The 25,424-nt window shown below is 59.8% G+C and overlaps 1 protein-coding gene and 1 long non-coding RNA gene across 3 annotated transcripts; one reads left to right on the top strand and one right to left on the bottom strand.

Moving 5' to 3' along the window:
- Positions 1–326: 326 nt before the first annotated feature.
- LOC137845982 (uncharacterized) lies at positions 327–1,386 on the top strand. The gene is made up of 3 exons (XR_011090350.1): positions 327–463; positions 806–1,130; positions 1,249–1,386. It is a non-coding gene; the product is annotated as an uncharacterized lncRNA (long non-coding RNA).
- On the bottom strand, positions 1,132–25,081 carry ANKRD52 (ankyrin repeat domain 52). Of its 2 annotated transcripts, none has more exons than XM_068663517.1 (28): positions 24,924–25,081; positions 22,511–22,594; positions 20,307–20,385; positions 19,068–19,138; positions 17,249–17,449; positions 17,030–17,117; positions 16,747–16,889; positions 16,381–16,593; positions 16,189–16,267; positions 15,441–15,555; positions 15,271–15,353; positions 15,068–15,185; positions 14,038–14,106; positions 13,464–13,604; positions 13,279–13,356; positions 12,841–12,952; positions 12,169–12,240; positions 11,538–11,739; positions 11,062–11,149; positions 10,835–10,973; positions 10,375–10,594; positions 9,513–9,600; positions 9,038–9,121; positions 8,596–8,741; positions 8,229–8,311; positions 7,681–7,763; positions 7,303–7,394; positions 1,132–6,570 (listed from the first exon to the last, which is right to left on the bottom strand). In XM_068663517.1, the coding sequence occupies exons 1-28, from the start codon at positions 24,948–24,950 to the stop codon at positions 6,326–6,328; spliced, it is 3,243 nt and encodes a 1,080-aa protein (XP_068519618.1). In that variant the 5' UTR covers positions 24,951–25,081; the 3' UTR covers positions 1,132–6,325. The 2 variants fall into 2 exon arrangements, with proteins under 2 accessions (XP_068519618.1, XP_068519617.1); XM_068663516.1 differs by having other exon boundaries at positions 10,835–10,952; positions 24,924–25,080.
- Positions 25,082–25,424: the final 343 nt, after the last annotated feature.

The raw sequence follows: 25,424 nt of genomic DNA on the forward strand, positions 1-25,424 counted from the left end.
CACCACCATTTCTCAGCATCCAGCCCCAAATCCAGCTTGCCACTCGCCGCTCCAAGCGCGTGCTTGGTCCCAGCCCTGGGCAGAGCCCAGCCTGGTGCCAGCGGCACCCACCGAGCAGTCCCAGGCATCAAGAATTTGGGAAGAAGTGGGAAAGCTGCTGCCCTGCTGCTCTGGGGATCCGGGGAGGGGAGCACAGGCTCCAGGGAAGGAACCAGGAACCCTCACGGGACGGCCGAGCCCAGGGAGCTGCCAGCGAGCAGCCCTGCAGCGAAGCATCACCTCCAGCCCCATTGCTGGAGCCAAGTGCTGTAAGGCGCACGTACCAGGGCCACGAGAGCCTTTTGGGGCCAAGAAGGACAAGAGCTGGCCCCAAGCACCAACCCCTCCAAAGCACCTCCCAGCCTGCCCCCGGTCGCATCCCAGCGCGTGCGGGTCCGTAAATCCAACGAAAGCAGCTGTTTTGGTGAGTACCTTCAAGTAGGAAAAAGGGTTCTCAGGCCCAGCGGTCAGGGCCGTTTCCTTTAATGCCCTCCAAACTCTGCAGCCCCCCCCCCAGCCCCCTCCCCGACACCGCTCTCCTTTGCTGTTGGGGTGCCTCCGCACCCCCCCACCCCCCCTTCCCAAACTGGCCACTTCTCACATAGTGCAAAATTCAGGAACAGAACAAGGCCATCAGCAGCGAGACCCCCGCCCGCCCCCTCCCCACTGCCTAAGGAAGGGGAGCAGGGAGGGATCGGGGGGGGGGCCCCCTGTGCCCCCAGCCCCACTCCCCAGCCAGGCACCGACCGGGCTCTCCCCGACCCAGTCCGTGCCTGCCTCCACGTCCTGGGCCAGGCTCCTGGGGCAAGGACCAGACGGACGGACGGACGGACAGCCCCGCACGGCGCAGCCTGCGCCCCCCTCACCGCGGGGCTCCGAGGACCCCCGGAAACCAAGCACTGAGCACCAGAGAAAGCGCAGGTTGGGTCTGGCCACCAGGAGCTCGCTCCTTACGGCCTCGGGGAAAAAAAATGAAGATAAAGAGAGGAGGGAAGGAGCCCGGCAGCACGGGGCAGAGCCGAACCCACCCCGGGACGCGGCACACCGGCATCAGGGAAATCCACCGTCACGCACCGCCAGCTGGGCCAGAGGTTTCCATGCGTTTACTTTATTGTTTTCAAGTTGACGAACAATACCGATAAGACTGGATCAAGTAAGGCTATTTTCCTCTTTTTTTTTTTTTTTCCTCCTTCTCCTTTGCATCGGAAGGGAGCTCAGACATCGCCCAGACACACGGGTCCGCACGCGCCCCACCGGCACGCACACGCACGCGAGAACACCAAGACACAGAAGAGGAAGAGTCGTTTATACCTGACTGGTGATGAGGTCTGTCCTATCGTATTCAAAGAAATGTTTATGTGCATAATATACAGAGGTGCAGCATTTACACATAGGATATTGTAAAGACACAGAGCTTGCTACAGATGCCTTCAAGTCCTCAGGGACGCGTCCCCCCTTCCCCACCCGCCCCATTTGGGGTCGGCTCTGACCCTGCTCCGGCACCACGAGGGTTTTGGGCTGAGCGGCGCGACTCGAAGCCGGCCGGAGCCCCCCCCGTGCCCCCAGCCTCACGCGCCAGCAGCGGCGTACGTTACCCCGCGCTGTGCGGCTGCTCCTGCCGACGGGTCGCCCCGGGGGGGGGGGCTCGTCCTTGCTGGGGGTTTTTTTTTGCTCCTTTCGAGACGCGCCCGGTGCTGCTGAGCCCAGAAAAAAGTCAGCCGGGAGAAGAGGTTTGAACAGCTCCTTGCATCCTTGGAGAGAAACAAAGAAACAAACAAAACGAAACGGAACAAAAGAGGAAAGGAGAAAAAAAAAAAAAAAAAGAAAAAAGAAAAAACCCCAAACCGAACAATCCACGTGCTCATGCCAGTATTTCGAATGGAAGGGGTTGGTTTTTTTTTTTTCCTTTGGTTTCTTACTGAAGGCAAAGGTGAGAGCGGGCTTGCAGTCTGCACGGGTCGAACCCGACATTCACGGCTGGGGGGGGACCCCGGGGGTCCCCTCCCTGTGGTCCCTGTGGCGGGGGGGGGGAGAGGAGCAGCCCCGGGGGCCCTCGCCGTGGAACTCGAATGGTTTTCAGGCTGCGGGGGGCGCGGGGGGAGCCCCCCAGCCCCGCCACACAACACAAAATAAAACAAAAAGGTTGTTTCTTGGGTCTTTGCGGTTTGTTCTTGGTTTTGGTTTCTCGGTTCTAACACTTTGTCTCGCGTGCTCGGGGGAACCACGAGGGGCCCGCGGTGTGCACAGGAGTCGCTACGACACTCAGAGTGTTCAAAAAGCAAACAGAACTTGTTCCTTTTTTTTTTTTCTTTTTTTTTTTCTTTTTTTTTCTTTTTTTTTCTTTTAGGAGATTTATCTTTGTTTTTAGTGCTACTTTCAGATCTGCCAGATTCCAGCCCCGGGATGTGGGTGGTGGGGCCAGGGACTGCGCATCTGCATCTCGCTTTTGGTCAAGGGCTCTGACTTCGTCGGGGGACCGGGTCGGGGCAGGAGGGACGGGGCCGTGACATCTTCCTAAAGAAAATAAATCCAACTCGCCTGCAGCTCGGGAACAGCAACAACAACAAAAACACCAACCTTCTCCTCACCATCCTTAGGTTCTTTTTGAACTCATTGAAGTGCCCGTCAAAGAATAAAGCCAATCGTAGCTTCCCTGGACTGCCCTCGTCGAGGAGGTTACATTCAGTGTTTGTCAGCAGTTTATATGGCTCAGTCGGACCGCAGCTCTCGCAGCCCGTTTGTCTAGCAATGGCAGTGCAAATACACCTTTTGAGTTGAAATGTATTTGTGCTGTTTTTTGTTTTTTTTTTTCTCTCTCAAAACACAACTTCCCTTTGTTCATTCATTCCCTAGAAACAAACTTCTTTTTTTTTTTTTTTTTTTTTTTAAATTAAAAATTAAAAGATAAAACCAAAGACACTCTCTTATCCCTTCCGCTCTTGCTGCTCTCTATCCCGTGGGATGCTAAAGGGAATCCAGACTCATGCTTTAACAAAAGTGCTTATTACTTGAAGCAAGTGCTTTGGACCAAGGGGGCGGAGAGAAACTTCCTTCTGGGGGGGGGGAGCAGAGGGACGGGTGGTCCGGGACCTGCTTATTCCAAACCAAGATGAACAGCTTTAAGGGGGGGGGGGAGCCGAAAAAAGTCGCTGCTTGGTGAGAGCTACACCAAACGGATGCCGGGCGCCGAACAGAACGCGAAGCGGGAATGGTCCAACTTTGGCATAAAGGTCCGTGGGGGGGCTGGGGGAGCCCCCGCTGCCGCGCCGGGCACGGGGGCACCAAGTGCCGAGGCTGGGGAGGGAGGCGGGCAGGGCAGCGGAAGTTTCCCTCCATCCCTCTTTACAATGCACTAGGGAAACCATCACAAATCTCGTTTAGCAAAATAATGCATTATTACCAAACACTTTGATTATTACTTAAATTGTCAAGCTGTGCTGTCAAATGTATACAATACAGCGTTAAAGGAGAACAAGACTGGTACCTGCAAGGAAACTGGCCGCACTTCCCCCCCGTGTCCCTCCCGTGTGTTCCCAGACCCCGGATGCGCTGCTGAAACCTCATTTCGCTCCCTCCTCGTCATCATCATTATTATTATTATTAATAAGACACAAGGGGAGGGGAGAAAAAAGTCCTCGCCACGAGCAAAGAAGACGCGTACGGAAAGCATGGTGCTGCCGAGAGGAAATGGAGAAGCCCTTACGGAGATCACATTGATTGTCTCGTCATAGTTTTAGTCGTCGCGTTGAGTGAAAGGTAACGCCTTGTAGCACGGAAAGAAGGCAAAAAGGAAAAAAAAAAAAAAGATTGGGTTTCGTAAAAAAAAAAAAAAAAAATGAAAACCACCATAACGCTCAGAAGAAAAAAAAGAAGAAGAGGGGGGAGAAGGAAAAGCAGCAAACTCCGTGTGTGCTCTGAGGAATTCTCTCACCCTGGCTCCAGGAAAAAAAGCTGCGAGCGGAGGGGACGTCGGCACCCGGCCCGCGGCAGCCCGAGCTCTGCCGCCGCCGTGCCCAGCCCGGCTCGGTGCCACCGGCGCCAGCGGCCACGGGCGGGCGGCTCGGCCGCGCCGTGCGCCCGGGAGAGCGCGTTAGCCCTTGAAGACGACGGCTCAGGACTTTGGACCCATTTTCCCAGCCCGTGGCGGGAGGGCGAGGGCCGGCAGCAAGGAGCCAGAGAGACAAAGCGATGCCGAAATCCCTCCCGGCACGGGAACGAGCTGCAAGAGGCAAGCGCGGGCTCGAGGGCCATGTAAACAACAAGTCTCTTTTTTCCAGTTCTCCTCTGTAGAATACTGAAAAGGGTCTCCCAGAAGGACCTTTTGATTCAAGTTTCGTGAGCTCTGGTTCCGAACTGAGGTATTCGGTGCAGAAAGGTTAACACTTTCTTTCAAGCCGGAGGATCGGGGGTGAGCGGGGAGGGGTCGGCCGCCGAGCCCGGCACTGGGTGGGGGTGAAGGAGCACCGGCCCCAGGGGGGGAGCAGCCCCTCCACGAGTCCCAAAGAACAAAACGCAACCAAAAACGCGCTCATCACCCCCCCCAGGCCGAGACCGGCGCCTCGTATTTGGTTCCGAGGGTTTGGCTTTGGTACAAGCGAGCCGCGGTGCGACGCCGGCCCCAAGGCCTGCCAAAATAACGGCACCACAACGCCCTGCCCGGGGCCACGACAACCGAGGATGGACGGAGCCACGAGCCGGGGCAGCGACCAAAACGCTTCTCCTCGTGCGTCCCCGGGCCGGGCGGACGGAGAGAGGAGGCTGGAGCCCCCCCCCCCGAGCCTCCTCCCTGCTCCCCTCCTGCCCGGGGGAGGCTTTTTGCCCTGTGGGCCCCGTTCTCCATCTCTGCACCCCGGTCTTTGGCTTCGAACGGACTCGTGGTATGGAGAAAGAGCATTGGTTTTGCACGTGGTACTGTTACAGTAATTCGGAAGGAAAAAAAAAATAAAATAAATTGAAAAAAAAAAATCCAAAACAGTGCAACATTCTCAAATGCTTCAAACCTGCATTATAAATATGATTTCTAAAATTAAAAAAGAAAACCCAAAACAAAAAACAATGATCCCACATACACGCACGCTAGTAAAACCTGCCAGGATGCTGCATTAGAAAAATAAACACAGACTTACTTAGGGTTGTGAATAAGGACTTCGAAGTGCATTTTTTTCCCTATTTAAAGGAACTAAAGGAACTAGAACTTTCAGATTTTTTTTAGTGATTTTTGTTGTTTTTTTTTTTAAGGTAAATGCTCATTTTTAAAGGTAAATGCTCATTTCTTTATAAATAACTCTTTTTTTTTTTTAAAAAAAAAAAAAAAGCAACACTGACTTTCGCATGGAAACAGCCATGCAACAGAATCATAGAACAGAACATCAGGAGCTGGAAGGGACCCCTACGGATCGTCAGCCCAACTCCAGCACAGAGAACGAAAATCCAAAAAAGAATCGTTTCTTAGGATCCAACATTTTGCCGAGGAAAAAAAAAAAAAAAAAAAAGAACAAAAAACCAACAGAATCCCTAAAGTGCCTGGTGGAGGGAGGAAGGTTCCAGCAGCGCATCCGCGGCGAGCAGCCCGCGGGGTTGGGCAGCAGCACCCGTTTTTGCATAAAAATGACAGCTGCCAAAAGGATATTTTAGTGTCCCAGGTACAGTAGATCTTGATTCAAGTGTTTGTATTGGAATCGAAGGATGAGCGTGAGAAAAGTGACTCAGAGAGAGGAGCAGTTACAGTGGCACTTGGCCAGGAGCCAGCGCCCACCCCAGCGGCTGCGAGGCCGTCCAGTTCCCAAATCCCCCCCCAGACCCCACCAAGAGTTCAGGCTTCCCCCTCCCGGCCGGCAGTGGCGCGGGGACACCGCCACCCTCGAGGGCAGGGGACTGGGAAGATTTTGATCCACCCCAAAAGCCGGGAGCCAAATCCCCTTCCCAGGCCACCGGATGGTCCCAACCGGCTGCTTTTTTTTTTTTTTTTTCCAAATTTTTGATTTTTTTTCGCATTTCGGTTCTCTCCGGCCAAGGAGCCAGCAGCAGCCCGGAGGCCACGCAGAGATGGGAGGGTGCGTCTGGAGGGGGGGAGGACTCACGGAGCAGCGCCGCCAACTGCTCGTTATGCCAATTAGCAGCTCCGGCACCGCACCGGCACCCCGGCAAGAAGAGGAAGAAGCGCTGAACTCTTGGTCTACCCGGCCACGCTAGAAGGCCTGCCCAGTCTTGTTCTCCTTTAAAGTGCCCTATATTTATAGAATTTCTAAATAAATATAATAAGATATTAGGTCACCCATAGTTTAAGCTACTCCGAGTAACAGCCGTCTAAGCCGATGGCATTGTGCCGGTCCTTGCTGTAGGGGCAGGTGCTGCCGTTGGGCAGGGCCCCGCAGGCCGCGGTTTTGGCCGCAATGCCGCAGTTTTTGAGGAGGTTGAAGCTGAAAGAGCTGATGGCGTCTTTAGGTGGGAAAGGCTTCATGGTGGAGAGGATAAGTGCCAGGCAGTCGGCTACGTCCTTGTTGGGAGCGCATGCCAAGGCTGGGGTATGACCTAGGACAGAGCCAGCGGTGAAGGCGGTGCCAGCGCGAGCCCCCCCGGGACCCCCAGCCCACGGCCCTGCTCCTGCCCCACGCTGCTTGGGCCTTCGACAGCTCTAGGCTGTGCTGATTTCCAAAGTCTGGACCCCAAATTGGCGTGCTTTGGCTGGGGTGGGTTTTATCCCCTGTGTGGAGGGGCTGCAGCTTTGTCTGCCTCTAGCTCTGAGGAGCTGCTTCTGGGCACTGCCAATCCTCGCCATTTCAGCGGCCGCTTTGAAGCGTGCCAGGAGCAGCAGGAGACGAATTAAAAAAGCCTCAGAAGCCCTGGCAGCGGGGCAGACGTAATGATATTGCTCACAACTTCAAGCTATTCCAGCAGAGCAAAAACTCTGCTGGGAGAAAAAGCTTCTGGCTGCAACAAGCAGCTCCTGCCAACTCGCAAAGTGAGTCAATCGCTTATCAGCGGCTCAGCCAGGGCTGGTTTTGTGCCTGCCCACACCTGACGGGCGAGACCGACAGCAACCAGAATGCACGGGGGTAAAAGTGGTATCTGAAACCCCTGTGGGACCTGGAAACACTTTTCCCGGGGATGATGGCACGCCAGCCTCCTCACCCAGGCTGCGAACGTGGAGCTCGGCCGCAGAAGGGATGGGAAATCCTCCCCGTGCCAGCCGAGCGCCTCGCCTGGCAGCCCCCGCGCCCCGAGACGCCTCGCAAGACCCCGACACCCACGGGGGGCACGCACCTTCTTCATCCACAGCCAGCACGGTGGCACCTCTGCTGAGCAGGGCCTGGACGACGGCGGCCAGCCCGTTCCGCGCTGCGATGTGGAGCGGCCTGGGAGAGGGGGGGCAGCGGTCAGGGCACCCAGCAGGGGCAGCAGCCGGGCTCCGGCTCCACACGAGCAGCCAGAGCAGCAGCAGGGCCACCCCCAGCACCACACATGGTGGGCCTGAAGGGCAGGCACTCCAGGCACGAGTGCCCTCAGCTCTCACCACACCACAAAGCCGTAACACCCCTCCTTGCACTGTCCCCTCTCCTCTTTCCCCTCTCGCCCATGCCTCACCCCCACCAGCCAGCCCTGTGTTTTTCCCTCGCTGGTGTCAGCTGTCCAAATACTCACATCTGCAGAGCACTGTTACTTGCATTGATAAGGCCAAGGTCTTGGGTTTCCCCCAGGATCAACAAGGCACACTTTTCATGACCCTGGAAAGGAGAGCGAACTGTTTATAGCGCATGATCAGGAAGGCAGGGGTCGCAGATGGGACCCAGGTGCTGTCTGAGCAGAACGTTCGACCCCCTGGGATTCAGAAGCATTCCCTGAACGTGTCCTTCTGGAACAGTTTACCACTTCTGAGGGCCTGAAAAGAGAGCTGCTGTCCCCTCCACCTCCTCCTTTTTCACACTGGGCACCCTGATCACAAACCTCCTGCTTCCCCCATGGATGACACCAAGCACAGAGAAGGGTCCACAGAGAGAGTACAGACCAGTGCCACAGACTAAGCTGCTTAAAATTGCATCAGGAGCATCTGTACAGGCCAAGACAGGCAGGCAGAGCAAGCCCAGGACCCTCGCCTCCACACCAGCAGGGCAGGAGGCTCCCCCCATCGTGGTTTCAAAGCTGCAGGTGACGGTGACGGCAATCGCGGCTGTAAGCGGACGGCTCCCTACCTTGCTGCAGGCCAGGTGAAGAGCTGTGTTCTTGTTGACATCCAGCACAGTTATATTTGCTTTTGCTTGATACAGCAGGAACTCTGAAACAAGGAGGGACAGCTGCCATGGAGAAGGTGCCCAGCTCCCAAAGGACCCAGTGACAGAAGAGGCCCGGGGGGCTCACACCACACCCCGGGGAAAGCTGCTGCTCCATCGGGGTGGCTGGCAGCCCTAGGAACAGCCCAAAACACCACATTCCCCACACAATAAATCCTCCCCTCTCCCCAGAGAGGTGCCAGGCACTGATGCAGGACACAGAGCACGGTGCTGTGCTGCAGAAGCACGCTTCCCCAAGTGCCCGGGGAAGCGCCCGCCGGCCACGTACCGACTGCTGCGGTGTGCCCGTTCTCTGAAGCCATCATGAGGGGAGTCCTCCCCAGCTTGTCAGTCGTGTCCACCTCGGCTTGGTGGCGCAGAAGCAGCTGTAAACCATGGATGTTGTCTGCAAAGGCAGCAGCGTGAAGGGGTGTCCTGGGAAGACAAGAGAGAGCGTAAAGAAGAGGGCCCAGCACCCACCCCAGCAACACCACCCAGGCCTACAGACACCAGAGTCCTCCTGTGCCACGGGAAGAGCAGGACCAGCAGGGATTGCTTTCTTCCCCTGGACATGGCCATTCCCTCCTGCAGCCACCCCACGGGGGCTCACACCCGAGGCAGACCCCGAGGCAGGTCGGGAAGTGGGGGTGCCGCCCCCCTGGCCGGCCACGCACACAGTGGGAACCCCAAGGAGAGGGACAGGGGCAAGAGAGGGACGAGCCCGTGCTCACCTTCCTTTGGCATCTCTGCTATTAACAATCTTGGCACCTAATGCTTCCACCAGCATTTCAGCAGTGCCGTCCTGGTTGTTAATTCTGCAGCGGGGACGAGAAGGAAAGTTAGATCAGGGCTGAGGAGCACCAGCGTGTCTGCAGCGGGAGCGAGCAGTGAGCTCCTGCAGCACACTAGGGCAAACAGGAGCTAGTCTGGAGCTGTCTGGGTAAAACACCCTTCATCCTTCTCGGTGCTGGTCAAGGAAACAGCACCGTGTTGCAGCAGCCTCGCCCATCCCTCTGTCAGCCTCCCGCCCGTGGCAGCTCCCTCCAGCTGAAAGCCTGGATGCTGCCCAGAGAAGGGCCCCTGGTACGCAGGGCAGGGTTTGGAGCTCCTCCTTCTGCAGGCTCCTGCCCGCTTGGACCCCGTAACCCCTCTCTCCCACATCACCTGGGTGAGAAGAGCCCAGGGCAGGTCCCCGGCGCCACTTACACTGCACAGTGCAATGGAGTAAAGGGATTTCCTTCTAGGTACGCAAATGGATTGTGTTCAAGTAACAATTCAAGACAATCTTCATGCCCTGTGAGAAGAGAGGGACATAAACGCATCAGTGCCCAGCCTACGATGGAACAAGAAGGCACCAAAGGCCTCTCCAGCTCTCCCTATGACCAGAGGGAGGCCCCAGGTTCATGGGGTGAAACTGCCCAAACACGGGAACTGAACAGGGGGCTGAAAAGCTGAAAGCAGCAGCAAAGCTGCTGCTCCTTGGGAGGTTTCTAACCCCACGCCTTCTCCTGAGGCCACATTGCTGGCTTCCCCTTGAAGCGCTGCGACACCCCCTCATGCTGCTGCGTGTCCCCCCCAGGGCGAGGGCCAAGTAATCCTATAAATCTGTGGGTCCTGGAGGAAGCAGCAGCAGCTATTCCGTAATGGCTGTTTTCATACTCCATTCCTTTAAGGAGCTTGGCAGAGGGAGCAAAACTCCCCGCGCCCCTCCCTGGTTTGTGCTGTCTGAATTCACCAGGCTGAACTCAGCGCTGGGCTGACGGCCCCCAGAGCAGTGGGGGACAGAGGGACACCCTGGCTCTTCCTGGCAGTCGTTAACAGACACGAAGGCTGAGCCACCACCATCTTACCAGCTTGGCAGCGTCACCGGATTGCTCAGGGCACAGCCACCACGGAGAGAGAACAACCCCCACACGCTGCCCCAACCACACCCAAAGACAGTTTTACTGCATCCTTCTTTACAGCGCGTGTCCCAAAACACCACTAGAGCTTTTTGGGAGAATTTCCTCCTCCCCATTGGTAGCCAAAGCGGAGCAGAGCTGGGAAGGGGCCCAGCCTGGGTCCTTACCGCTGTACGAAGCCCAGTGCATCGGTGAGTAACCGCTATAGTCCACCACAGAGTCCAGAGGGTCAGTAGAGAGGGCTGCCTGCAGCAGGGTCCTCAGGATTTCTAAGTGTCCGCACGCCGAAGCAAAGTGGATCGGGGTGCGGCCTTTGAAATCCCGACACAGAACGAAGGCATCGTGGTCCAGCAGGGCAGCCAGGCAGTCCTCACAGCCCGTCACAGCCTGTGGCCAGGAGAGAGGAGCAGGAGGTCAGACCTCCTCCTCCGACCAGTTAATGACAGAACCAGCCCCTTCTTCCACAGCTTCCTCCTCAAATACTGCACTTCAGGAAGGGAAAAGGGGCTCTTTCACTCAGGACCCTCATGGCAAACAGAAACCACCTCCTTGTCCTCCAAGCAGACCCCACGCAGGAGGCCCCCGAGCAGGAGCTGTGGGACTCTGGGCACCCAGAGGTGCACTCACCCCTCGATGCAGCGCAGTCCTCCCCCTCTTGTCCGCTGCGTCGGCTGTGGAGCCCTTCTCCAGCAGGAGGTGGACACAGTCAACGTGGCCGTTCATGATCGCCAGCATCAGTGGGGTTCTGCACAGGGGGGAGAGTGGGCTGGGGCAATCAGCCGGGCTCCAGCGCTGCCCCCTCCTGCCCCTGCCACCCCGCAGCACATCCCCGGAGAAACCCCGGCCGCACTCACTGGCCGTGGATGTCCATGACGTCGGTGATGTCCGCCCGCTCCCCGCTGTCTATCAGGAGGTGCAGGGAATCGGTGTTCCCGTTGGCAGCTGGGGAAGACAGGCGAGGAGAGGAGTCACACACACACACACGGCTGGGTTCCTTCTTTCCAGCCGCCGCCGCAAACCAAAGGAACGGGCTCGTGCTCAGCTCCCAGGCACACGTGGCTGAGCGAGCTCGTTATGGGGTTGCTAAGCTACAGCACTGAGCAGCACGTGCACCGTGCACCGGCTGAGCTGCAAACACACGTGCGTGCAGGAGCCGCCAGCATCCTCCCTGCTACCCACTGCTGGGCCACTAGGACCCTTGGCTGCTCCGGCCCCGAGCATCACCCTCAGCCTCATCCCTGCACAGCAGCCGGGTGAGGGGGCACCCCAGGCACCCCCGGGCTCTGGCCACGCTCCCTCACCACCCCCGGCCCCGTCTGCCCTCCGTTACCTGCGGCGTGGAGCGGGGTCCACTTCCTCTTCCTCTCCTTCACCAGGGCGGACGCGCCGTGGCTGGTGAGCACCTCCACGCACTCCGTGGAGCCTCTCTCCGTGGCGAGGTACAGCGCCGTCCGCCCCTTGTGGTCCCGCACGTCGAGGTTCACGAGGGTTTCGGCAAGTGTCTTTAGGGCTTCACAGTGACCATTATAGGCCTGAGGACAAAGCAGGCGACGTCAAAGCAGCGCCCAGAGAGGCTGCAGCCAGGAGCCCCCCGCACCCCCGGGATGAGATCCTGATCTCCAGGTCCCTGCAGCCCATGCCCCCCGCCTGCACTCCCACCCCACGCAAAGCCCTTGCCCAGACACAGACAAGGGGAGATGGCTCCAAACAGCAGCAACCAGAAAGTCCTGGAAAGAACAAGGAGTTTAAAATATGGATCAAAGGGATTTTGCCCGCTGGGCTGTGGGGAAACCCAGTCCCAGGCTGCTGCCTCCTTTCCTCCTTCGCCCTGTGCAGCTCTGACAGATGCCCAGACCCAGCCCACGCTGCCAGGGAGCAGGCACCTCTCCAGGACACTGCGTGAACCCCAACCCAGAGCCAAGTGCCCTCTGCTACCCTGGGGCCGGGCCAGCTGTACTTACAGCTAAGTGCAAAGGGCTGACTGGAATGGTGCTTTCCACATCCTCCAGGCAGTTAAAAGACATTTCCAGGAGCTGCAATGGCAAAACCATGAGGTCACAGGTGATCCCTGCAAACAATCTTGGAGGCTTTCACGCACGCCCTGTCCAGCAGCGGGCTGCAGAGGCATTAAGGAGCAGCTCACCTGCTCCAGAACGATTGGAATTTCGGGTCAGCACCTGCCTTAGCCTGGCTTTGGGCCCTACACAGACAGCCACGTCCCTGCTACCCAGAGGCCTCTCCCCTCCTCGTATGATTTCCTATACCCACATGGCTGTAAACAGAGCTACAAGGCTTTTTCTGTACTGCAAGAGCTCTTCCTTGGCACAAGCCTCCAGGTTTTCTTTTAAAATCCCAGCCTTGCTGTGTTGCCAGGGTTTTAAGCAAGACATCCCTTGCCAGGTAACAAGGCTCCTTTCTCTCAGGCCCAGGTCTTTCCTCTGTGCTATTCCCAGCACAAAGGCTCCCCACGAGTCCCTGAGGTTTTTCTTTAAACCCATTTCCCTTCTGCCTGGACAAACACTGCCACTGCACTGCCCGCAACGCACACAGTGACACTGCAGGGCTGGACGAGTCCCTTCTGAGGGACCTTCCCCCATCTCCTGCCAGCCCAGAGGGTTTTCTCACTCACTCACCAGCTCAAGGTTCTGCCTGTTGCCGTACGCAGCTGCATAGTGGACAGCAGTATAGCCCTGCTTGTCCCGGAGGGATGGGTCAGCACCATTATCCAGCAAGAACTCTAAACAACTGCAACGAGCAAGAGAACGGGAGAATAAGAAAACGGGGAGAAATCAGAGAGGGAGAGCTGTGCAGCACCCCCCCCGCTTTAATCCAGGAGCAGATGCTGTACGAATCCCTTCAAGGCATGGAACACATGCAGACCCCCCGGGGGACCTGGCAGCAGGACCAGAGCGATGGCCAGGTTTGCTCAAGAAATCAGCGGATGCTTCCTCCAACACGTCACTGCTCAGCTCAGAGCAGGGAGAAGCGAGGTCACTTCTAGCAGCCGCATGCAGGGCCCGGGGACAGGGTAAACAACAAAAAACAGCCAGGCAGGGCTGGCAGCGACTCACAAGAACGCCTCCTTCAGCCTGGACTCCTTCAGCGGCTCCTCATCAGTGTCATGGCTGTTTCCTGAATGAGTCTCTGCTCTGGAAGGTCAGGAGCCATCAGTTTGCTGAGCATCCCCTCCTACCCATCAGAACATCCCCTCCCGCCTCGCACCAGCGCATCCAGCCCAGCGCCGGGACGCACTCACCTCCTGTACGTGTCCGAAGCAGCAGCATAGTGTAAGGGGGTACAGCCTTTACAGTCAGCCTCGTTAATACTGGCTCCCGCAGTGACCAGTGTCACCGTACACTGGTAGCTGCCGTTGGCAGCTGCGTAGTGCAGTGGAGTCCTGCGAAGGGGAAAGGAGAACGGGGCTTAGGGGCACTGCTTGGCACGGGGGGAGAAACCCTACAGGCACCACGGCAGGAGCTGGGGAACCAGCCCCCCCCCCAGCTGCTGAGCTGCACCCTGTGCTGGCTCCAGGCTTTGGGTCGGCTGCTCCTTCTGAAGAGCCAGAGCCCTTGGGGCGTGAGGGGAGTTCAGAAAGCAGTGTACGCAGGGGACCAAATCCAAAAAGCTCCCTGGAGGTGGTGTCGTGCCTCCTGCTAACAAGCCCAATCAACCAGCCTGCCCAGAGTCAGAGCTGGCATCCTCACTCCCTCACACCTTGCTGTAAGGCTTCAAACACCAAGTGCAGCAAAGGTCTTGGGAAGGTCCCAGCCCAAAGCCAGCTGTTTCTGAGGCTGGAGGAATCACCTTGGCAAGGCTCCCAGCACGCTTACCTTCCAAATTTATCTCTCCTCCTCAAGTCAGCACCGCTGCTCAACAGCAAATTAAGACATTCAACGTTCCTGCAGGAGTTAGGGAGGGGAGTTAGACACGGAGGAGAAGGGAGCGCAGCGGAACACAGACTCCTCCTAGTTGCAGACAAGACAAGCTACACTTCTCGGGCACGCAGCCTGGATGTGCCGAAGCTCAATTCAGTCTGTCATCTCCAGGCAGCATAACAACCACAGCCATGGCTGGATGCTGCTCGTACAAAGCTCTTCCCTGCTCTCTAGTGAAATAACCCTTCCAGGCTTCCTGCCTCGCCAGCGCTACCCCGCACTGCACGGAGCTCTCCAACAACCAGGCAATTACAGAGAGACATTTGCTGTGGCATTAGCGCAGCTGACGCACTGGATTTTATGCTACAAAAAAAAATAATAATAAAAAAATCTAGGATTTCTGGCTTCTGCGTCACTGCTTTGTTCCTGCTGCTAAGGCCGGGTGAGAGCACCGCACGGCGAGGGCTGGGTCTGTCACCAGCTCCACGCAGCCGAGCAGGAGCGAGGTCCTTGGTGAGACGCTGCCCCTCTGCCGTGCCGCTGCGGCAGCGCTCGTTTGCAACGCGCCACGTGAAATCAAACTCCCTGGCACACAACACGAGGCGTTTACACAGCCAGCTCAATCCCTGCTGCTTTTCAGGCGACGGCTTGTGACCCCTTCACAAACAGCCAGCCCAGGAAGTGTTTTAGCCCCGTCTTAAAGAAGGGTAAACAGCCACAGAAGGGAGCGGCCGGGACAAGTCGCAGCAGCAGAACAGGGCCAAACGGTTTCCCTCTCCATTCCTGGCTAGGCACCCGTGTCTCCGCTGCCTCCCACATCCACACACAGCACCCAGGGGTCTGCCAGCCCTGGCCGAGCACTGCGCTGGGCTGCTCGTGCCACGCGCTGCAGCACACGGACAGAAAGCAGGGTTGGGGTCGGGGCTGGGGGCAGGCAGCGACGCTCCTGCCCCAACGCGGGACCGAAGCCCGGGGCATGGCTCACCCTCCAGAAGCAGCAGCGTGGAGGCAAGTCCTCCCAAGGTTGTCAGGTGTGTTGATATCGAAGCCTGCGGACAGCACGTGCTCGTTGCTCAGCGAGGAGACGATACTGTACAACTGACCTGCGGGAGGGGCAGGGGGTCAGGGGGCTGCGGGGGCTCTCCCCAGTGCCCCCAACCCCAGCAGGGGGGCAGCCGAGCCACTCACCTGAGGAAAGTAGCTTACGACAACAGTCTGAAAATCCAAAGAGAACAGCTAAGTGCAGAGGGAACATGTCGTGGATCCCACGCCTGCCGGGGGACGAGACGGGGTCAGCGTGGATCGATTCTGCATCCTCCAGCCCGGGGTGGGGGGACAGGGTGGAATTGTTTTCTTACCTTGCAGTGTCAGCACCATTCGTCATCAAAGTACTAATTAGCAGCTCGTGGCCATATCTAGCAGCAACGTGGAGGGGGGTATTGCCGTATTTGTCAGCACAGTCAATCTCACTGCCTGGGAAGGGAAAGCCGAACGCTGGTGAGTGGATTCTGAATTCCAGCCCCAGGCAGCGACCCGGCTCCGAAGGGGGCTTGAGCTGCGGCAGGGAGGGACGAACGAGCAGCCCTGCTCCGATGGCTGTGTCCCATCTCAGGGACATGGCTGGTAACTTGAGGCCATTCTGCACTGTGCAGAACCGCAAACTGCTGTCTGTGCTGGGAGCCTGCGTGTATCCTGCCGGCACAGGCATTAGATCTACCCCCAGCCCCAAGGAGAGGATGTGGTAGCCCCCCCAGGTCCCTGGCTGAACCCCTGGGGTGCCTGCCAAGTCTGCAGCCCTCTCACAGGAATATTGTCTTTCAGGCTGGACGCAGAGCAGGCACGTCCTTCGGCCCCAGCAGCTCTGACCTGGCTGGAATTTCAGTGCCCTGGTTTGCACCGCACTGCCCTTGGGAGCTCCTGTGACCTCCACCACCCTCACCAAGCACAGGGCCCTCCGCAGCAGCCCCAGGAGCACAGAAGTGAATTTGAGAGGTAATTACATAGCTCTGAGACCCTCTGAGCAAACACCCAAGTGGAGGCAGGTGCTGAGCAGCACAGGATAAGGGAGGGGGGGGGTAACCCGAGGCTGAAGAAGAAGCCACTCACCATTCTGAATGAGGATCTGCGAACGCGTGAACCGCCCGTGGATGGCAGCCATGTGCAAGGGGCTCTTCCCTTCCTTACTCTGCAGAGAGCAGAAGCGAGGTCGCATCAGGCTCCTGCCACCACCCCGAGCTTGGCCCTGGGGCAGCAGGGCCCCGCGCCCCCAGCCCAGGGCTCAGCCCCTCAGCACCGGACCTGAAAGTTGACGTCGGCCCCGTTGTTCACGAGGAGCTCCAGGCACAGGGCCCCGTTGGTGGAGACGGCAGCAAAGTGCAGAGGGGTGAAGCCCTTCTCGTTAGGCTGATTGACGTTGGCGCCGTAATTGACCAGCTCGTTGGCCACGGCATCTTGGCCCATGTAACAGGCGATGTGAAGTGCAGTGTTACCGAAGGAGTTCGGTTCGTCGATCTGCGGGAGCAGCAAACCCCGAGGATTTGGGGATTCAGGAGGGAAAAAAAAGGCAGCCAAGAAGCAGCCCGCGCTCCCAACACCCCCAGCACCCTCTCCCATCTCTGGACCAGCCTGCCCTGAGCCCCCCAAGCCCCCACACATGGGGCTCACCTCCACGCCCAGCCTCAGCAGGTGACGCACGACCTCGATCTGGCCGCTGGCTGCCGCGGTGTGCAGCAGGGTGTAGCCCTTCTTGTCCTTACACATCACGTCGGCTCCCCGGGCCACCAGCAGCTTCAGAACTTCCAAATGCCCTGTTTGAGGGATGGGGGTGAGAGCCGGGGTCCCCGGGGTGTGGGCACAGCGGCGCGGGGAGCACCGCCAGCCTCAGAAGCGAGGCCACAGACAACAAGGGAGGAAAAAAAATGGAGCGATGCCCGCAGGGAAAACCTACCCAGAAAAGCTGCCCAGTGGATGGGTTGGCGATCCTTCTTGTCGCAAGTACTCAGGCTGGCCCCTTTGTTTAACAGCAGGTTCACCATCTGGATGAGGAAAAGCAGTGAGGGGGGCAAGGCAGCCGCTCCCCCCGCTGGCCACAGCGAAGGCCGGACCCAGGAGGGGACCCAGGAGGGGACCCACGCGGGGCCCCGGTGCCCGAGCCCACATCACCGACCTCGAGGTGGCCGCTGTGCACGGCGTGGTGCAGCGCCGTGCGGCCCGTGCGGTCCGCGACGTTGACAGTGCTCAGCAGGGGGATGATGGCCTCCACGCACTTGGTGGCCCGGTTGGCAGCGGCGACGTGCAGAGGCGTTTGCCAGTACTTGTCGCGGGCATTGACGTCTGCCGAGTGCTTCAGGAGGAGGTGAAGTGCTTTCTGGCAGGACAAGAGGAAAGCACAGCTCACACCCAGCCCCCTGGGACCTGCAGGAGCCCCCCGGCAAGGTGAGGGGGAGCTGCAGCTCGGCCCATCTCCTGCCGAGCTGCCCGGGTCCACACCAGCCCCGAGAGCCAGCACTGAAACTGCTCTGCACGCTCACCAGGCTTCTCCCTGAAGGGAAGGACTGGTTTTGCTTTTGTGTCCCCAGTGACACTGGGGAGCCCGTGTACGGCTGTGGTTCAGCACGTTATCACAGAGAAACGGGGAGAGAGGAAAAGACAGCGGAAAGACTCCAGGAATGAGCAGGGAGAAGGGAAAATAGCACAGCTCAAACAGCTCCCGCGTGAACCCTCCAGCCCTCACCCAGGCTGCTGCAGCCCCTTCTGGCTGCTCCCAGTGCTCCCCCCAGGCTGGAGATCAGCACCAGGGACTCGAACAAACCAGACTCGTCCCACCCCAGCACAGCAGCGAAATGTGGCTGCACAGGGGCAGCGGCACAGGAAAAAGAAGTCTGATTTAACCATAAATGAGTGCTCACCCGTGAGTCCGGCAATGTAACGCGCCCAGGGGGACAACAACATAACCCAGTGACCTGGATTTTGTAATTATTTCCCCCTTTTGCTGGTAGAGGCTGCTTGCTGTAACCCCGTTTCCCTCCCGAGGGGTCGCAGGCTGCCCACTTCCAGCAACCCAGGCTCCCAGCTCGGCTCTTCCCCAAGGGCACACCGCTCCCCTGCCCGCTGGGAGCAGCACGCAGAGCCAGGGAGCAGGCTGCGAGGAGGACAAGCCCTGAAGCACACGGACACTCCTGAAAAAGCCTCCCCAGGGCCCAAACCCCCACCAAGCACCAAGAAGAACAGAGCAAGAGGCGGCTGCAGCACCTCTGAGCTGGGGCTGAGCAGAAAGGAGCTCCCAGGCAGGCACCGCTCCAGCCTGACGGCCGAGCAGTCCCAGCTTGCTGAGCTCCCAAGCTCCAGCGACCCGCAGGAACTGTCCACACACGTTCAGAGCCCACAGCAAACGCCCTCAGCAGAGCTTTACACGAACGTATTTCATCTCCTGTCTGCTGCCAATTAAGAGAATTCATGAAAGCAGTCGATGTGTGGGGACTTGCCCTGCTCGTAAGATTCAGGGCTTCTGATTGCCTGGCTCCAACGTGACCGCAGAGTTGCTCGCTCCCAAGTAGCTCAAAACAGGACAAAGTTAAGTGGGATGAAGTTAAGCCCACAAAAGTTAAACGTCGGGAAATCTTTCAAACGAGATCTGTTGGAATCAGCTCCCAAGAGACGGGGCGAGAGCCCCATCATCCCTCAAAGAAAAGTAAAGCTGGATTAGACAAAGCCCTTGGGAAAGGGGGCAAGGCAGGGAGGAGGATGCTGTGCGGAAAATCCACAGCTCCTGAAAGATGGAGGGAAGGGAACCAAGAGGGTCCTCTCCAGTTCCCATTTTCAGCTTCTGAATTACGAGTTCATCTCTCCGCTTCAACGAGAACGCCCAGCCCAGCTGAAACCAGGCAAGATGGAAAGGGGAGAAGCACGGCCCCCTCCTCCTGTCGGCGCCCAGCGCCTCCACGCAAGGATCTGATGAAGCCAGAGGCACAGCAGAGGGAACCTACCTCGTTACGAGAAGCCGCAGCGCGGTGTAATGGGGTGAGCCAGACAGTGTCCTTTGCGTTAACGTTAGCACCTGAGGAGGAACAAAAGGAGAGGGTCAGGGAACAGAGGTGACCAACTGCCTCTGCTCCACAGCAGGTCTGCGGCCACCTGAGGCTCCTGCTGGGCACCAGCACTGGTTCTGCTGCAAAAAGGGCCCCGTGCTGGGTTTTGGGGGAGCACCAGCCCCATGGAGTGCACGGGGAACAAGCTGTGCCCCTTGGAGGCTGCACAGGATGCAAGGCAGAGGAAAGAGGCTGCATCTCCCAGGCTGCCGCTTCCCACCGAGCCAAATAACCCCGGCAGAGACCTGGCACGCAGTTCTGCTCATTGCTTTAATGAAAGACACTCGAGACACAAAAAAACAACAACCCAAACCAGAGTATTTCAGGCTGGGAGCTGTGGGCACTGTGGGCTCCGTGTTAGAAAGGAAAGCTGACAGCTCACTGCCACCCCCGCTCCAGATTTGTGCCCAGCACTTGGGTCCAGTGACCCCAGAAGCCCCTGCCTTTTCCTGCTGGTGAGAACTCAACGCAGACGCATGCAAAAATCAGCACAGGACACAGAATGGCATCCTGTGCTCCGCAGGAGGAGCTCCACATCCCCAGTCCTCTTTAAGGAGACCTCAGCAGAGCATTTCCCCAGATCTCCCCTGCTCAGGGGCAGACAGGATCGTGCCAGGGAAGGCTGCGGTGCCCAGAGGCGCTGCAGGGCAGCAGACGAGGAAGCTCCTGGCTGTGCCCAAGCACGAGGCTGGAGGGAAACGAGGGGCAGCTTCACACAAGCAAAAACTCAGCCCAGCCCCTGGGTTTTGAGCTGGCCCCTCATCGTGAGCACTGAAACCCCGGTCTCCCCTGAGCACCCTGCTGCTCCAGGCACCTCTGGGGTGCCCGTCCCCGCTGCAACCTCCCCCAGCACCTTCTGACGCCGGGCACCTCGCACACATCTCCCTCCTGGCTGGGTTCCCACCTCTGCTATTTCAGCTCCACGATGCTTCTCTGTCTGAACAAACCTCCTCGGATTATAGCAACATTTCCTAATCTTCCCCTGGCTGCAACCCCATTGGCTTAACGAGGAGCACACGGCTGCTTGGATGGCGACCAAAAACAATGGCTCTGCACCCCGAGACGCGGAGGGGACCAGAAAGATGCCCCAAAGGTGCCCCAGCACTCGAGACGAGTGCCCCGAGCCCTGGCCCTTACCTGACAGTATGAGGAGCTCGAGGATTGCAACATCTCCTAGGTAGGCAGCAGCATGCAGCGGCGTTCGTCTTTCTTGGTCCTGAGCAAGGAACAAAAGCTGTGATCAGCTCCGAGGGCCCGGGAGCTTTCATGGCGCAGTCCCTCCCCTGCTCCAGCCTGCCCCAGCAAACCCTGGGAGCACACGCAGACACCGTGGGGCATGGAAAATGGGGAAAACAGCTTAAAATCGGCAGCCTCCTCCGGACCTGCTGCCCAGCAGGACTCCACGGGTCCTCGCTCACGACCCGAGGTGAAAGCCCGGCTGCGCTCCGACAGCGCACAGACCGTCCCTGCATTTTTATCCTCAGGCCAACAACAAAAAACCACTTAGAGTTACAGACAGCTCCTTCAGCTCCTGCTGAAGGGCAGGAAGGTGCCAAAGCCCCTCTCAGATCCTAGATTGGATTAGCTGAACAAAAAACACCTTTCACTTCTGTTTACTCAGGGCTGGGCCCTGGGTAACCTCTGCCTCGAGGCATTCGGTTCAGGCTTTCCTCGGGGAACTTGCCACGTCCTAAAGCCAGGAAGCAAACAAGTAGAAAGCTGGAAGAGCTCAACTCATTTGGAGTCCCAGATTTTGAGCTGGGAGGAAAAAAATAATCGTTTGACATCGAGTTACAAACTGTTTGGGACATGGTGCTGGTTTCATATTTTTTTTGCAGCGAGTCGTGCTGGCACAGCCAGGCAGGAGGATGTGAAAGTGAAACCCAGCTGGCAGGTCAGCGAACAAGCAACAACGTCTCTAAACCTGCACACAAGGAGGAAATTACGCATTAACAATCGCGGTTTTATTCCTCCAGCAGCTGCAGAGAGCCCAGCAAAACAATCCCCACACTCTCTCCTCCCAGGAGAGGATGGAGAGCTGCCCGGTCCCTAACCCGAGCAGTCACGGAAAAAAACCCTCGCGCTATCTCGTGTTGAGCTCAGAAGGGATCTGATCGCCAGCCTGGCACGGCGGCAGCAGCACGGAGCTGCCCTTACCTCCTCGTGACACCGGTGCAGCACCAGCCCTGGACCTCACCGGCAGAGCCACGCGGATCGGGGAGCACCGACCCAGGCAGCAGCCCGGCCGGGAGCGAGGCGCTGAACCGGGACGGACCCGGTGAGCCGGCACAGATGGCTCCCACGTGGAGCTCACGGCTCGGCACGGCATTTGGGCTGAGCGTGGCGCCTGCTGACCGGCAGCGATCCAACTGTGCCACCGTGTCACCGAGACACCGGGAGCCTGGCGCGGCCGGGGCCGGCGAACCCACCTTGCGGCCACACTCCTCATCTGCTTCTGCTGCTGTTTGTTAGTGGGGAGCCTGCAAAGCAGGTCGAGGGAACGCGCGCTAACGAGGCAGATGGGAACGGCCTCCCTGCTCCGGAGCCTGGCCTTGTTCCGATAAACCACGCTCATCGTCACCAGCCTGGGGCTGCCGCGGGTTGGTACCAGCCCGGCCGCTGGCCAGGACCTGGTGGGACTCGTCCTGGTGGCCACCACGTGGGGAATCAGCAGGGTGCATGGTGAGGGGCAGCACCGGGCACGGGGTCCTGCCACCGGCCCCCCCAGGACGTGCTGTGCCCACGGGAACGAGCGTGGAAACCACCCCCAGCCACCAGGCTCGAGACAAACAACGCCTCCCCACACCCGTGAGGCTCGGTCCGCTTCGCTGACCAGCTCAAATCCTCCTTTCCCCTCTGGGCGACCCTATCACGGGGCAGACCTCCTCCATCCACACCAAACAATTTGGGGCTGCTGTCCCAAAGGAAAGGTAAACTCGCAGCGTGACGGGGCTGAGCCTCCACGGAGCCCTCCCACACGCCCCACGCCGCTTCCCAGCGATGCTCTGCGCTGCGGAAGGCTTTAGGAAGCTCCTGGGGAGGTACGGGAGCGCCCTTCTTCCACACAACCCATTTTACAGATGGCAAGATCGAGGCAAGGGGACAAAGCTGCAAAGCAAACAGCAGCCGAGCGAGCAGCAAAATGTGAAGTCTTGGCTTCAAAGCCCCGGCTCTGCCCATCCTTGCATAAAGAGCCCACCCCGACGGGGCGCAAGCCTCCCTCACGCAGCCTGCGCCCTCCCCTCTGGCTGAAGAACCGAATCGCCGGGGGAAGGACGGGGAGAGGCAGCGGGGTGCAGGAGGGCCGTGGAGCACAGCCAGCATGGCCGGGCGGCACTCACCAGTACGTTGATATTCTCCTTCTGATTCAGCAGCGACCGCACCTCCTCTACATCGCGGTTGAAGATGGCTTGGACCAGAGGAGGCTGCAAAGAGAAAGACGAGCAGGTGGTGAAGGTGGCAGCACCTGGAGGATGCGGCCGGGCCGGGAGCTGGCCGGGCTCTGCCATGCCAACGAGCTCCTCCGCCTGCTGCTGCCCAGGACGGGCCCGGCGGCCGCATCCAGCACCCCTCCGGCAGCTCCGACGGGCACAGCTCGCCTCCTGCCTTTCATTTTAAGCAAACGAGAAGTCGCTGCTTCAAAAATGACTCGGACAAACTGAAGGGGATTTAACGTCGATGGGGAACGCGGAGGGTTGGGAGGCTGCAGCCAGAGCCGGGTCGGCACCGGCACCACCAGCACCGGGCAGCCTGCACGCACGGGCCCACGGCCCCTTGGCTTGCTCCTGCACCACAGAGGTCACTGAAAATACACCACGGGCTACGTGAGGAGCGGGATTAAGCCCTTAGCGGCTCAGCCAGCACCAGGGACCAGGTTTCAAGCCAGTACAGGTAGTTTTCATGACACGGATGGCTGTTGGTTGGGGAAACAGGCCCAGGGATTGCTAGGAAAGCCTCCCCACTACCAGAGCCCAAGGAGCGGCACCGATCGCAGAGCCAGCGTCCCAGCCACAGCCCCCAGCAGCGTGCCCGTGGCACAGCTCGGTGCCCGTGCTGCAGAACCCACCACACAGCAGCGCCCGGGCACTGGGACCCCAGTCCCGCTCACAGCCTCAGCCACAGCCAGGGAACCTTTCCTCCGAGCAGCCTGAAGCCTCCTGCTGCCACCCAGCTCTTTGCAGACCGCACTCAGGCTTCCCGAGACGCAGCTACGTGATGCCTCACGCTCTCCTGCAGAAGACCTCGTATTTATTGCCTCTCTCCTATCTTTTGAGAAACACCTGCATCACTACGCTGGCTCCGACACCACAAAGAGCCTGGCAGAGCCAAGCCTGGAGCTCATCCTGTTTGCTGCCGCTCACATCTCCGAGAAGTCACCTGGCAGGCCCTGGCAAAAAGGGCAGGCAAAGCTCCAGCCAAACTCCTACCAAGCAGCGCCGTGGGCTGCAGAACCGGCGTCCCGAGCAGCCAGCGCCTCCTGCCACATCCCCGGGCACGAGGGCTGCTGCCTGCGCCCCGAGCATCACCTGGTTCTCATTCCCCAGCCCTAAGAACAACATCGTGACACCCCAAACTCTCTGGGGCAGAGGCTGCGGCCACTCCAGACCCACACAGCACCCACCAGCACCACCCAGACGCCTCCCCGCAGCCCCTCGCACCGCGACACGCAGCCGGTGCCCGCTGCTGGCCCCTTGTCTGCAGCCCCAGCACCAAACCGAGGAGCCCCGCAGGTCGCAGCCCGCCGGGGGAACGCCACCGCCGCCACCGCTCGCCCCGGCCAGCCCCGCACACAGCACAGCGACAGCGTTAAACACGGGGAACACATCCCGGGTCAGAGGCAACGCGTGCGTCATTCCCCTGGAATGCAGCAGACTCAGCATCACTCGTTAGACATTACAAAAATAATAATATATATATATATTTTTTTTAAAAAAGGAGGAAAGATCCGCAGATGGTAATTACGCCCTGAGCACTTCAGCAGCGCGCGGTTTGCAGCAGCGCTGGCTCTGACACACCCACCCCCCGCTCAGCGAGCTCAGTGTTTGGGTAAATGACAAAAAATAAAATCAAATCAAATAAAATAAAATACAGTTCTGTTCAAATCGCGCTCAGGGCCCCGGCCCCGTTCCCCCGTGCACCCACCAGGCGCGGGCTCAGCGCCGCCGGATCAACGCCGCCACCGGGGCGAGGGGCAGGCACCGGGGGCCCCCCGGAGCCCGAACGGAGCCGCTTGGAGGCAAAACCGTGCGGGAGCGGCGGGCTCCGGCGGCCGGGCCCGGGGAAGCGGGGCCGAGACCCGGCTGCGGGGGGCTCGGGGCCCGGGGCCGGGCCGCGGGCGAGGGCCACGTGCGGGCGCTGAGCGCCCCGGGGGGCGCCCCCGGTACCGGCTCCGTGCCCCGAGAGCCCGGGCCGGGCCTCTCGGAGCCGGGTCCCGGCTGCAGGAGCCCGGGCGGCCCGCTCCTTCCCGGGGCCCCGCGCCGCAGGGCGGGCTGCCGAGTGCGGGGCCCGGCGGTGCGGGAGGAACGCGGCGGGGCCCCGAACCGGGCCGGGCCGGGCCCCGCAGGGTGGGAGCGGGCCCGGGGAGGGGGGGAGCTCCGCGGTGGGGCCGGGCCCCGGGAACCGGGAGCCGCGGCCTGGGGCGGCGGCCGGGCCCGGTGCGGCGCGCGCTAGGCCGCGCATCCCCGGGCTCGCGTAGCGGCGCTGCCGGGCGCGGCGCGGGGCAGGGCGGGCGGGGGGAGGCGGCGGCGGCGGTACCTGGTCCGTGATGCTGAGAATCCCCATCTCGGGGCCGCCCTCAGCGCCCAGCTCCCGGCATCGGGCTCCGGCCGCGGCGGCTCCGCTCGGGCGGCTGGCGGGGCGGGGAGCGCCTGAGCCCGCCCACAGCACAGGGAGCGGCCGCCACCGGGCCGCAGCGCCGCCGCCGGCCGCCAGCACCGACAGCGGGGCCGGGGGGCGGCGGGACGGGGCCCCGCGGCAGGCTGAGGGGCGACGGGGACCGGAGACCCCCCCCGCGGCGAGGCCGGGCCGGGGGTCGTGTCCCGCCCCGGTGCGTCCTCAAGGGGCTGGGGGGGTCCCTCCGGAGCAAACGGGCTCAGCCCGGTGGCCCCCCGGGGTTGGGGGTGAGCAGCACGGAGGGGACCCGGTGTGAGGAGGACGGGGGACGCCGGGGGGGTTTGTCTTGGCGTCGTCTTCCCAGGCCCGGTGGCCCCGAGCCAGCCCACAGACACCCCCGGTCCCCGCCTGCCTCCAGTTCGG

Source organism: Anas acuta, chromosome 29 (genome assembly GCF_963932015.1).
Source record: "Anas acuta chromosome 29, bAnaAcu1.1, whole genome shotgun sequence".
Taxonomy (NCBI): Eukaryota; Metazoa; Chordata; class Aves; order Anseriformes; family Anatidae; genus Anas; species Anas acuta.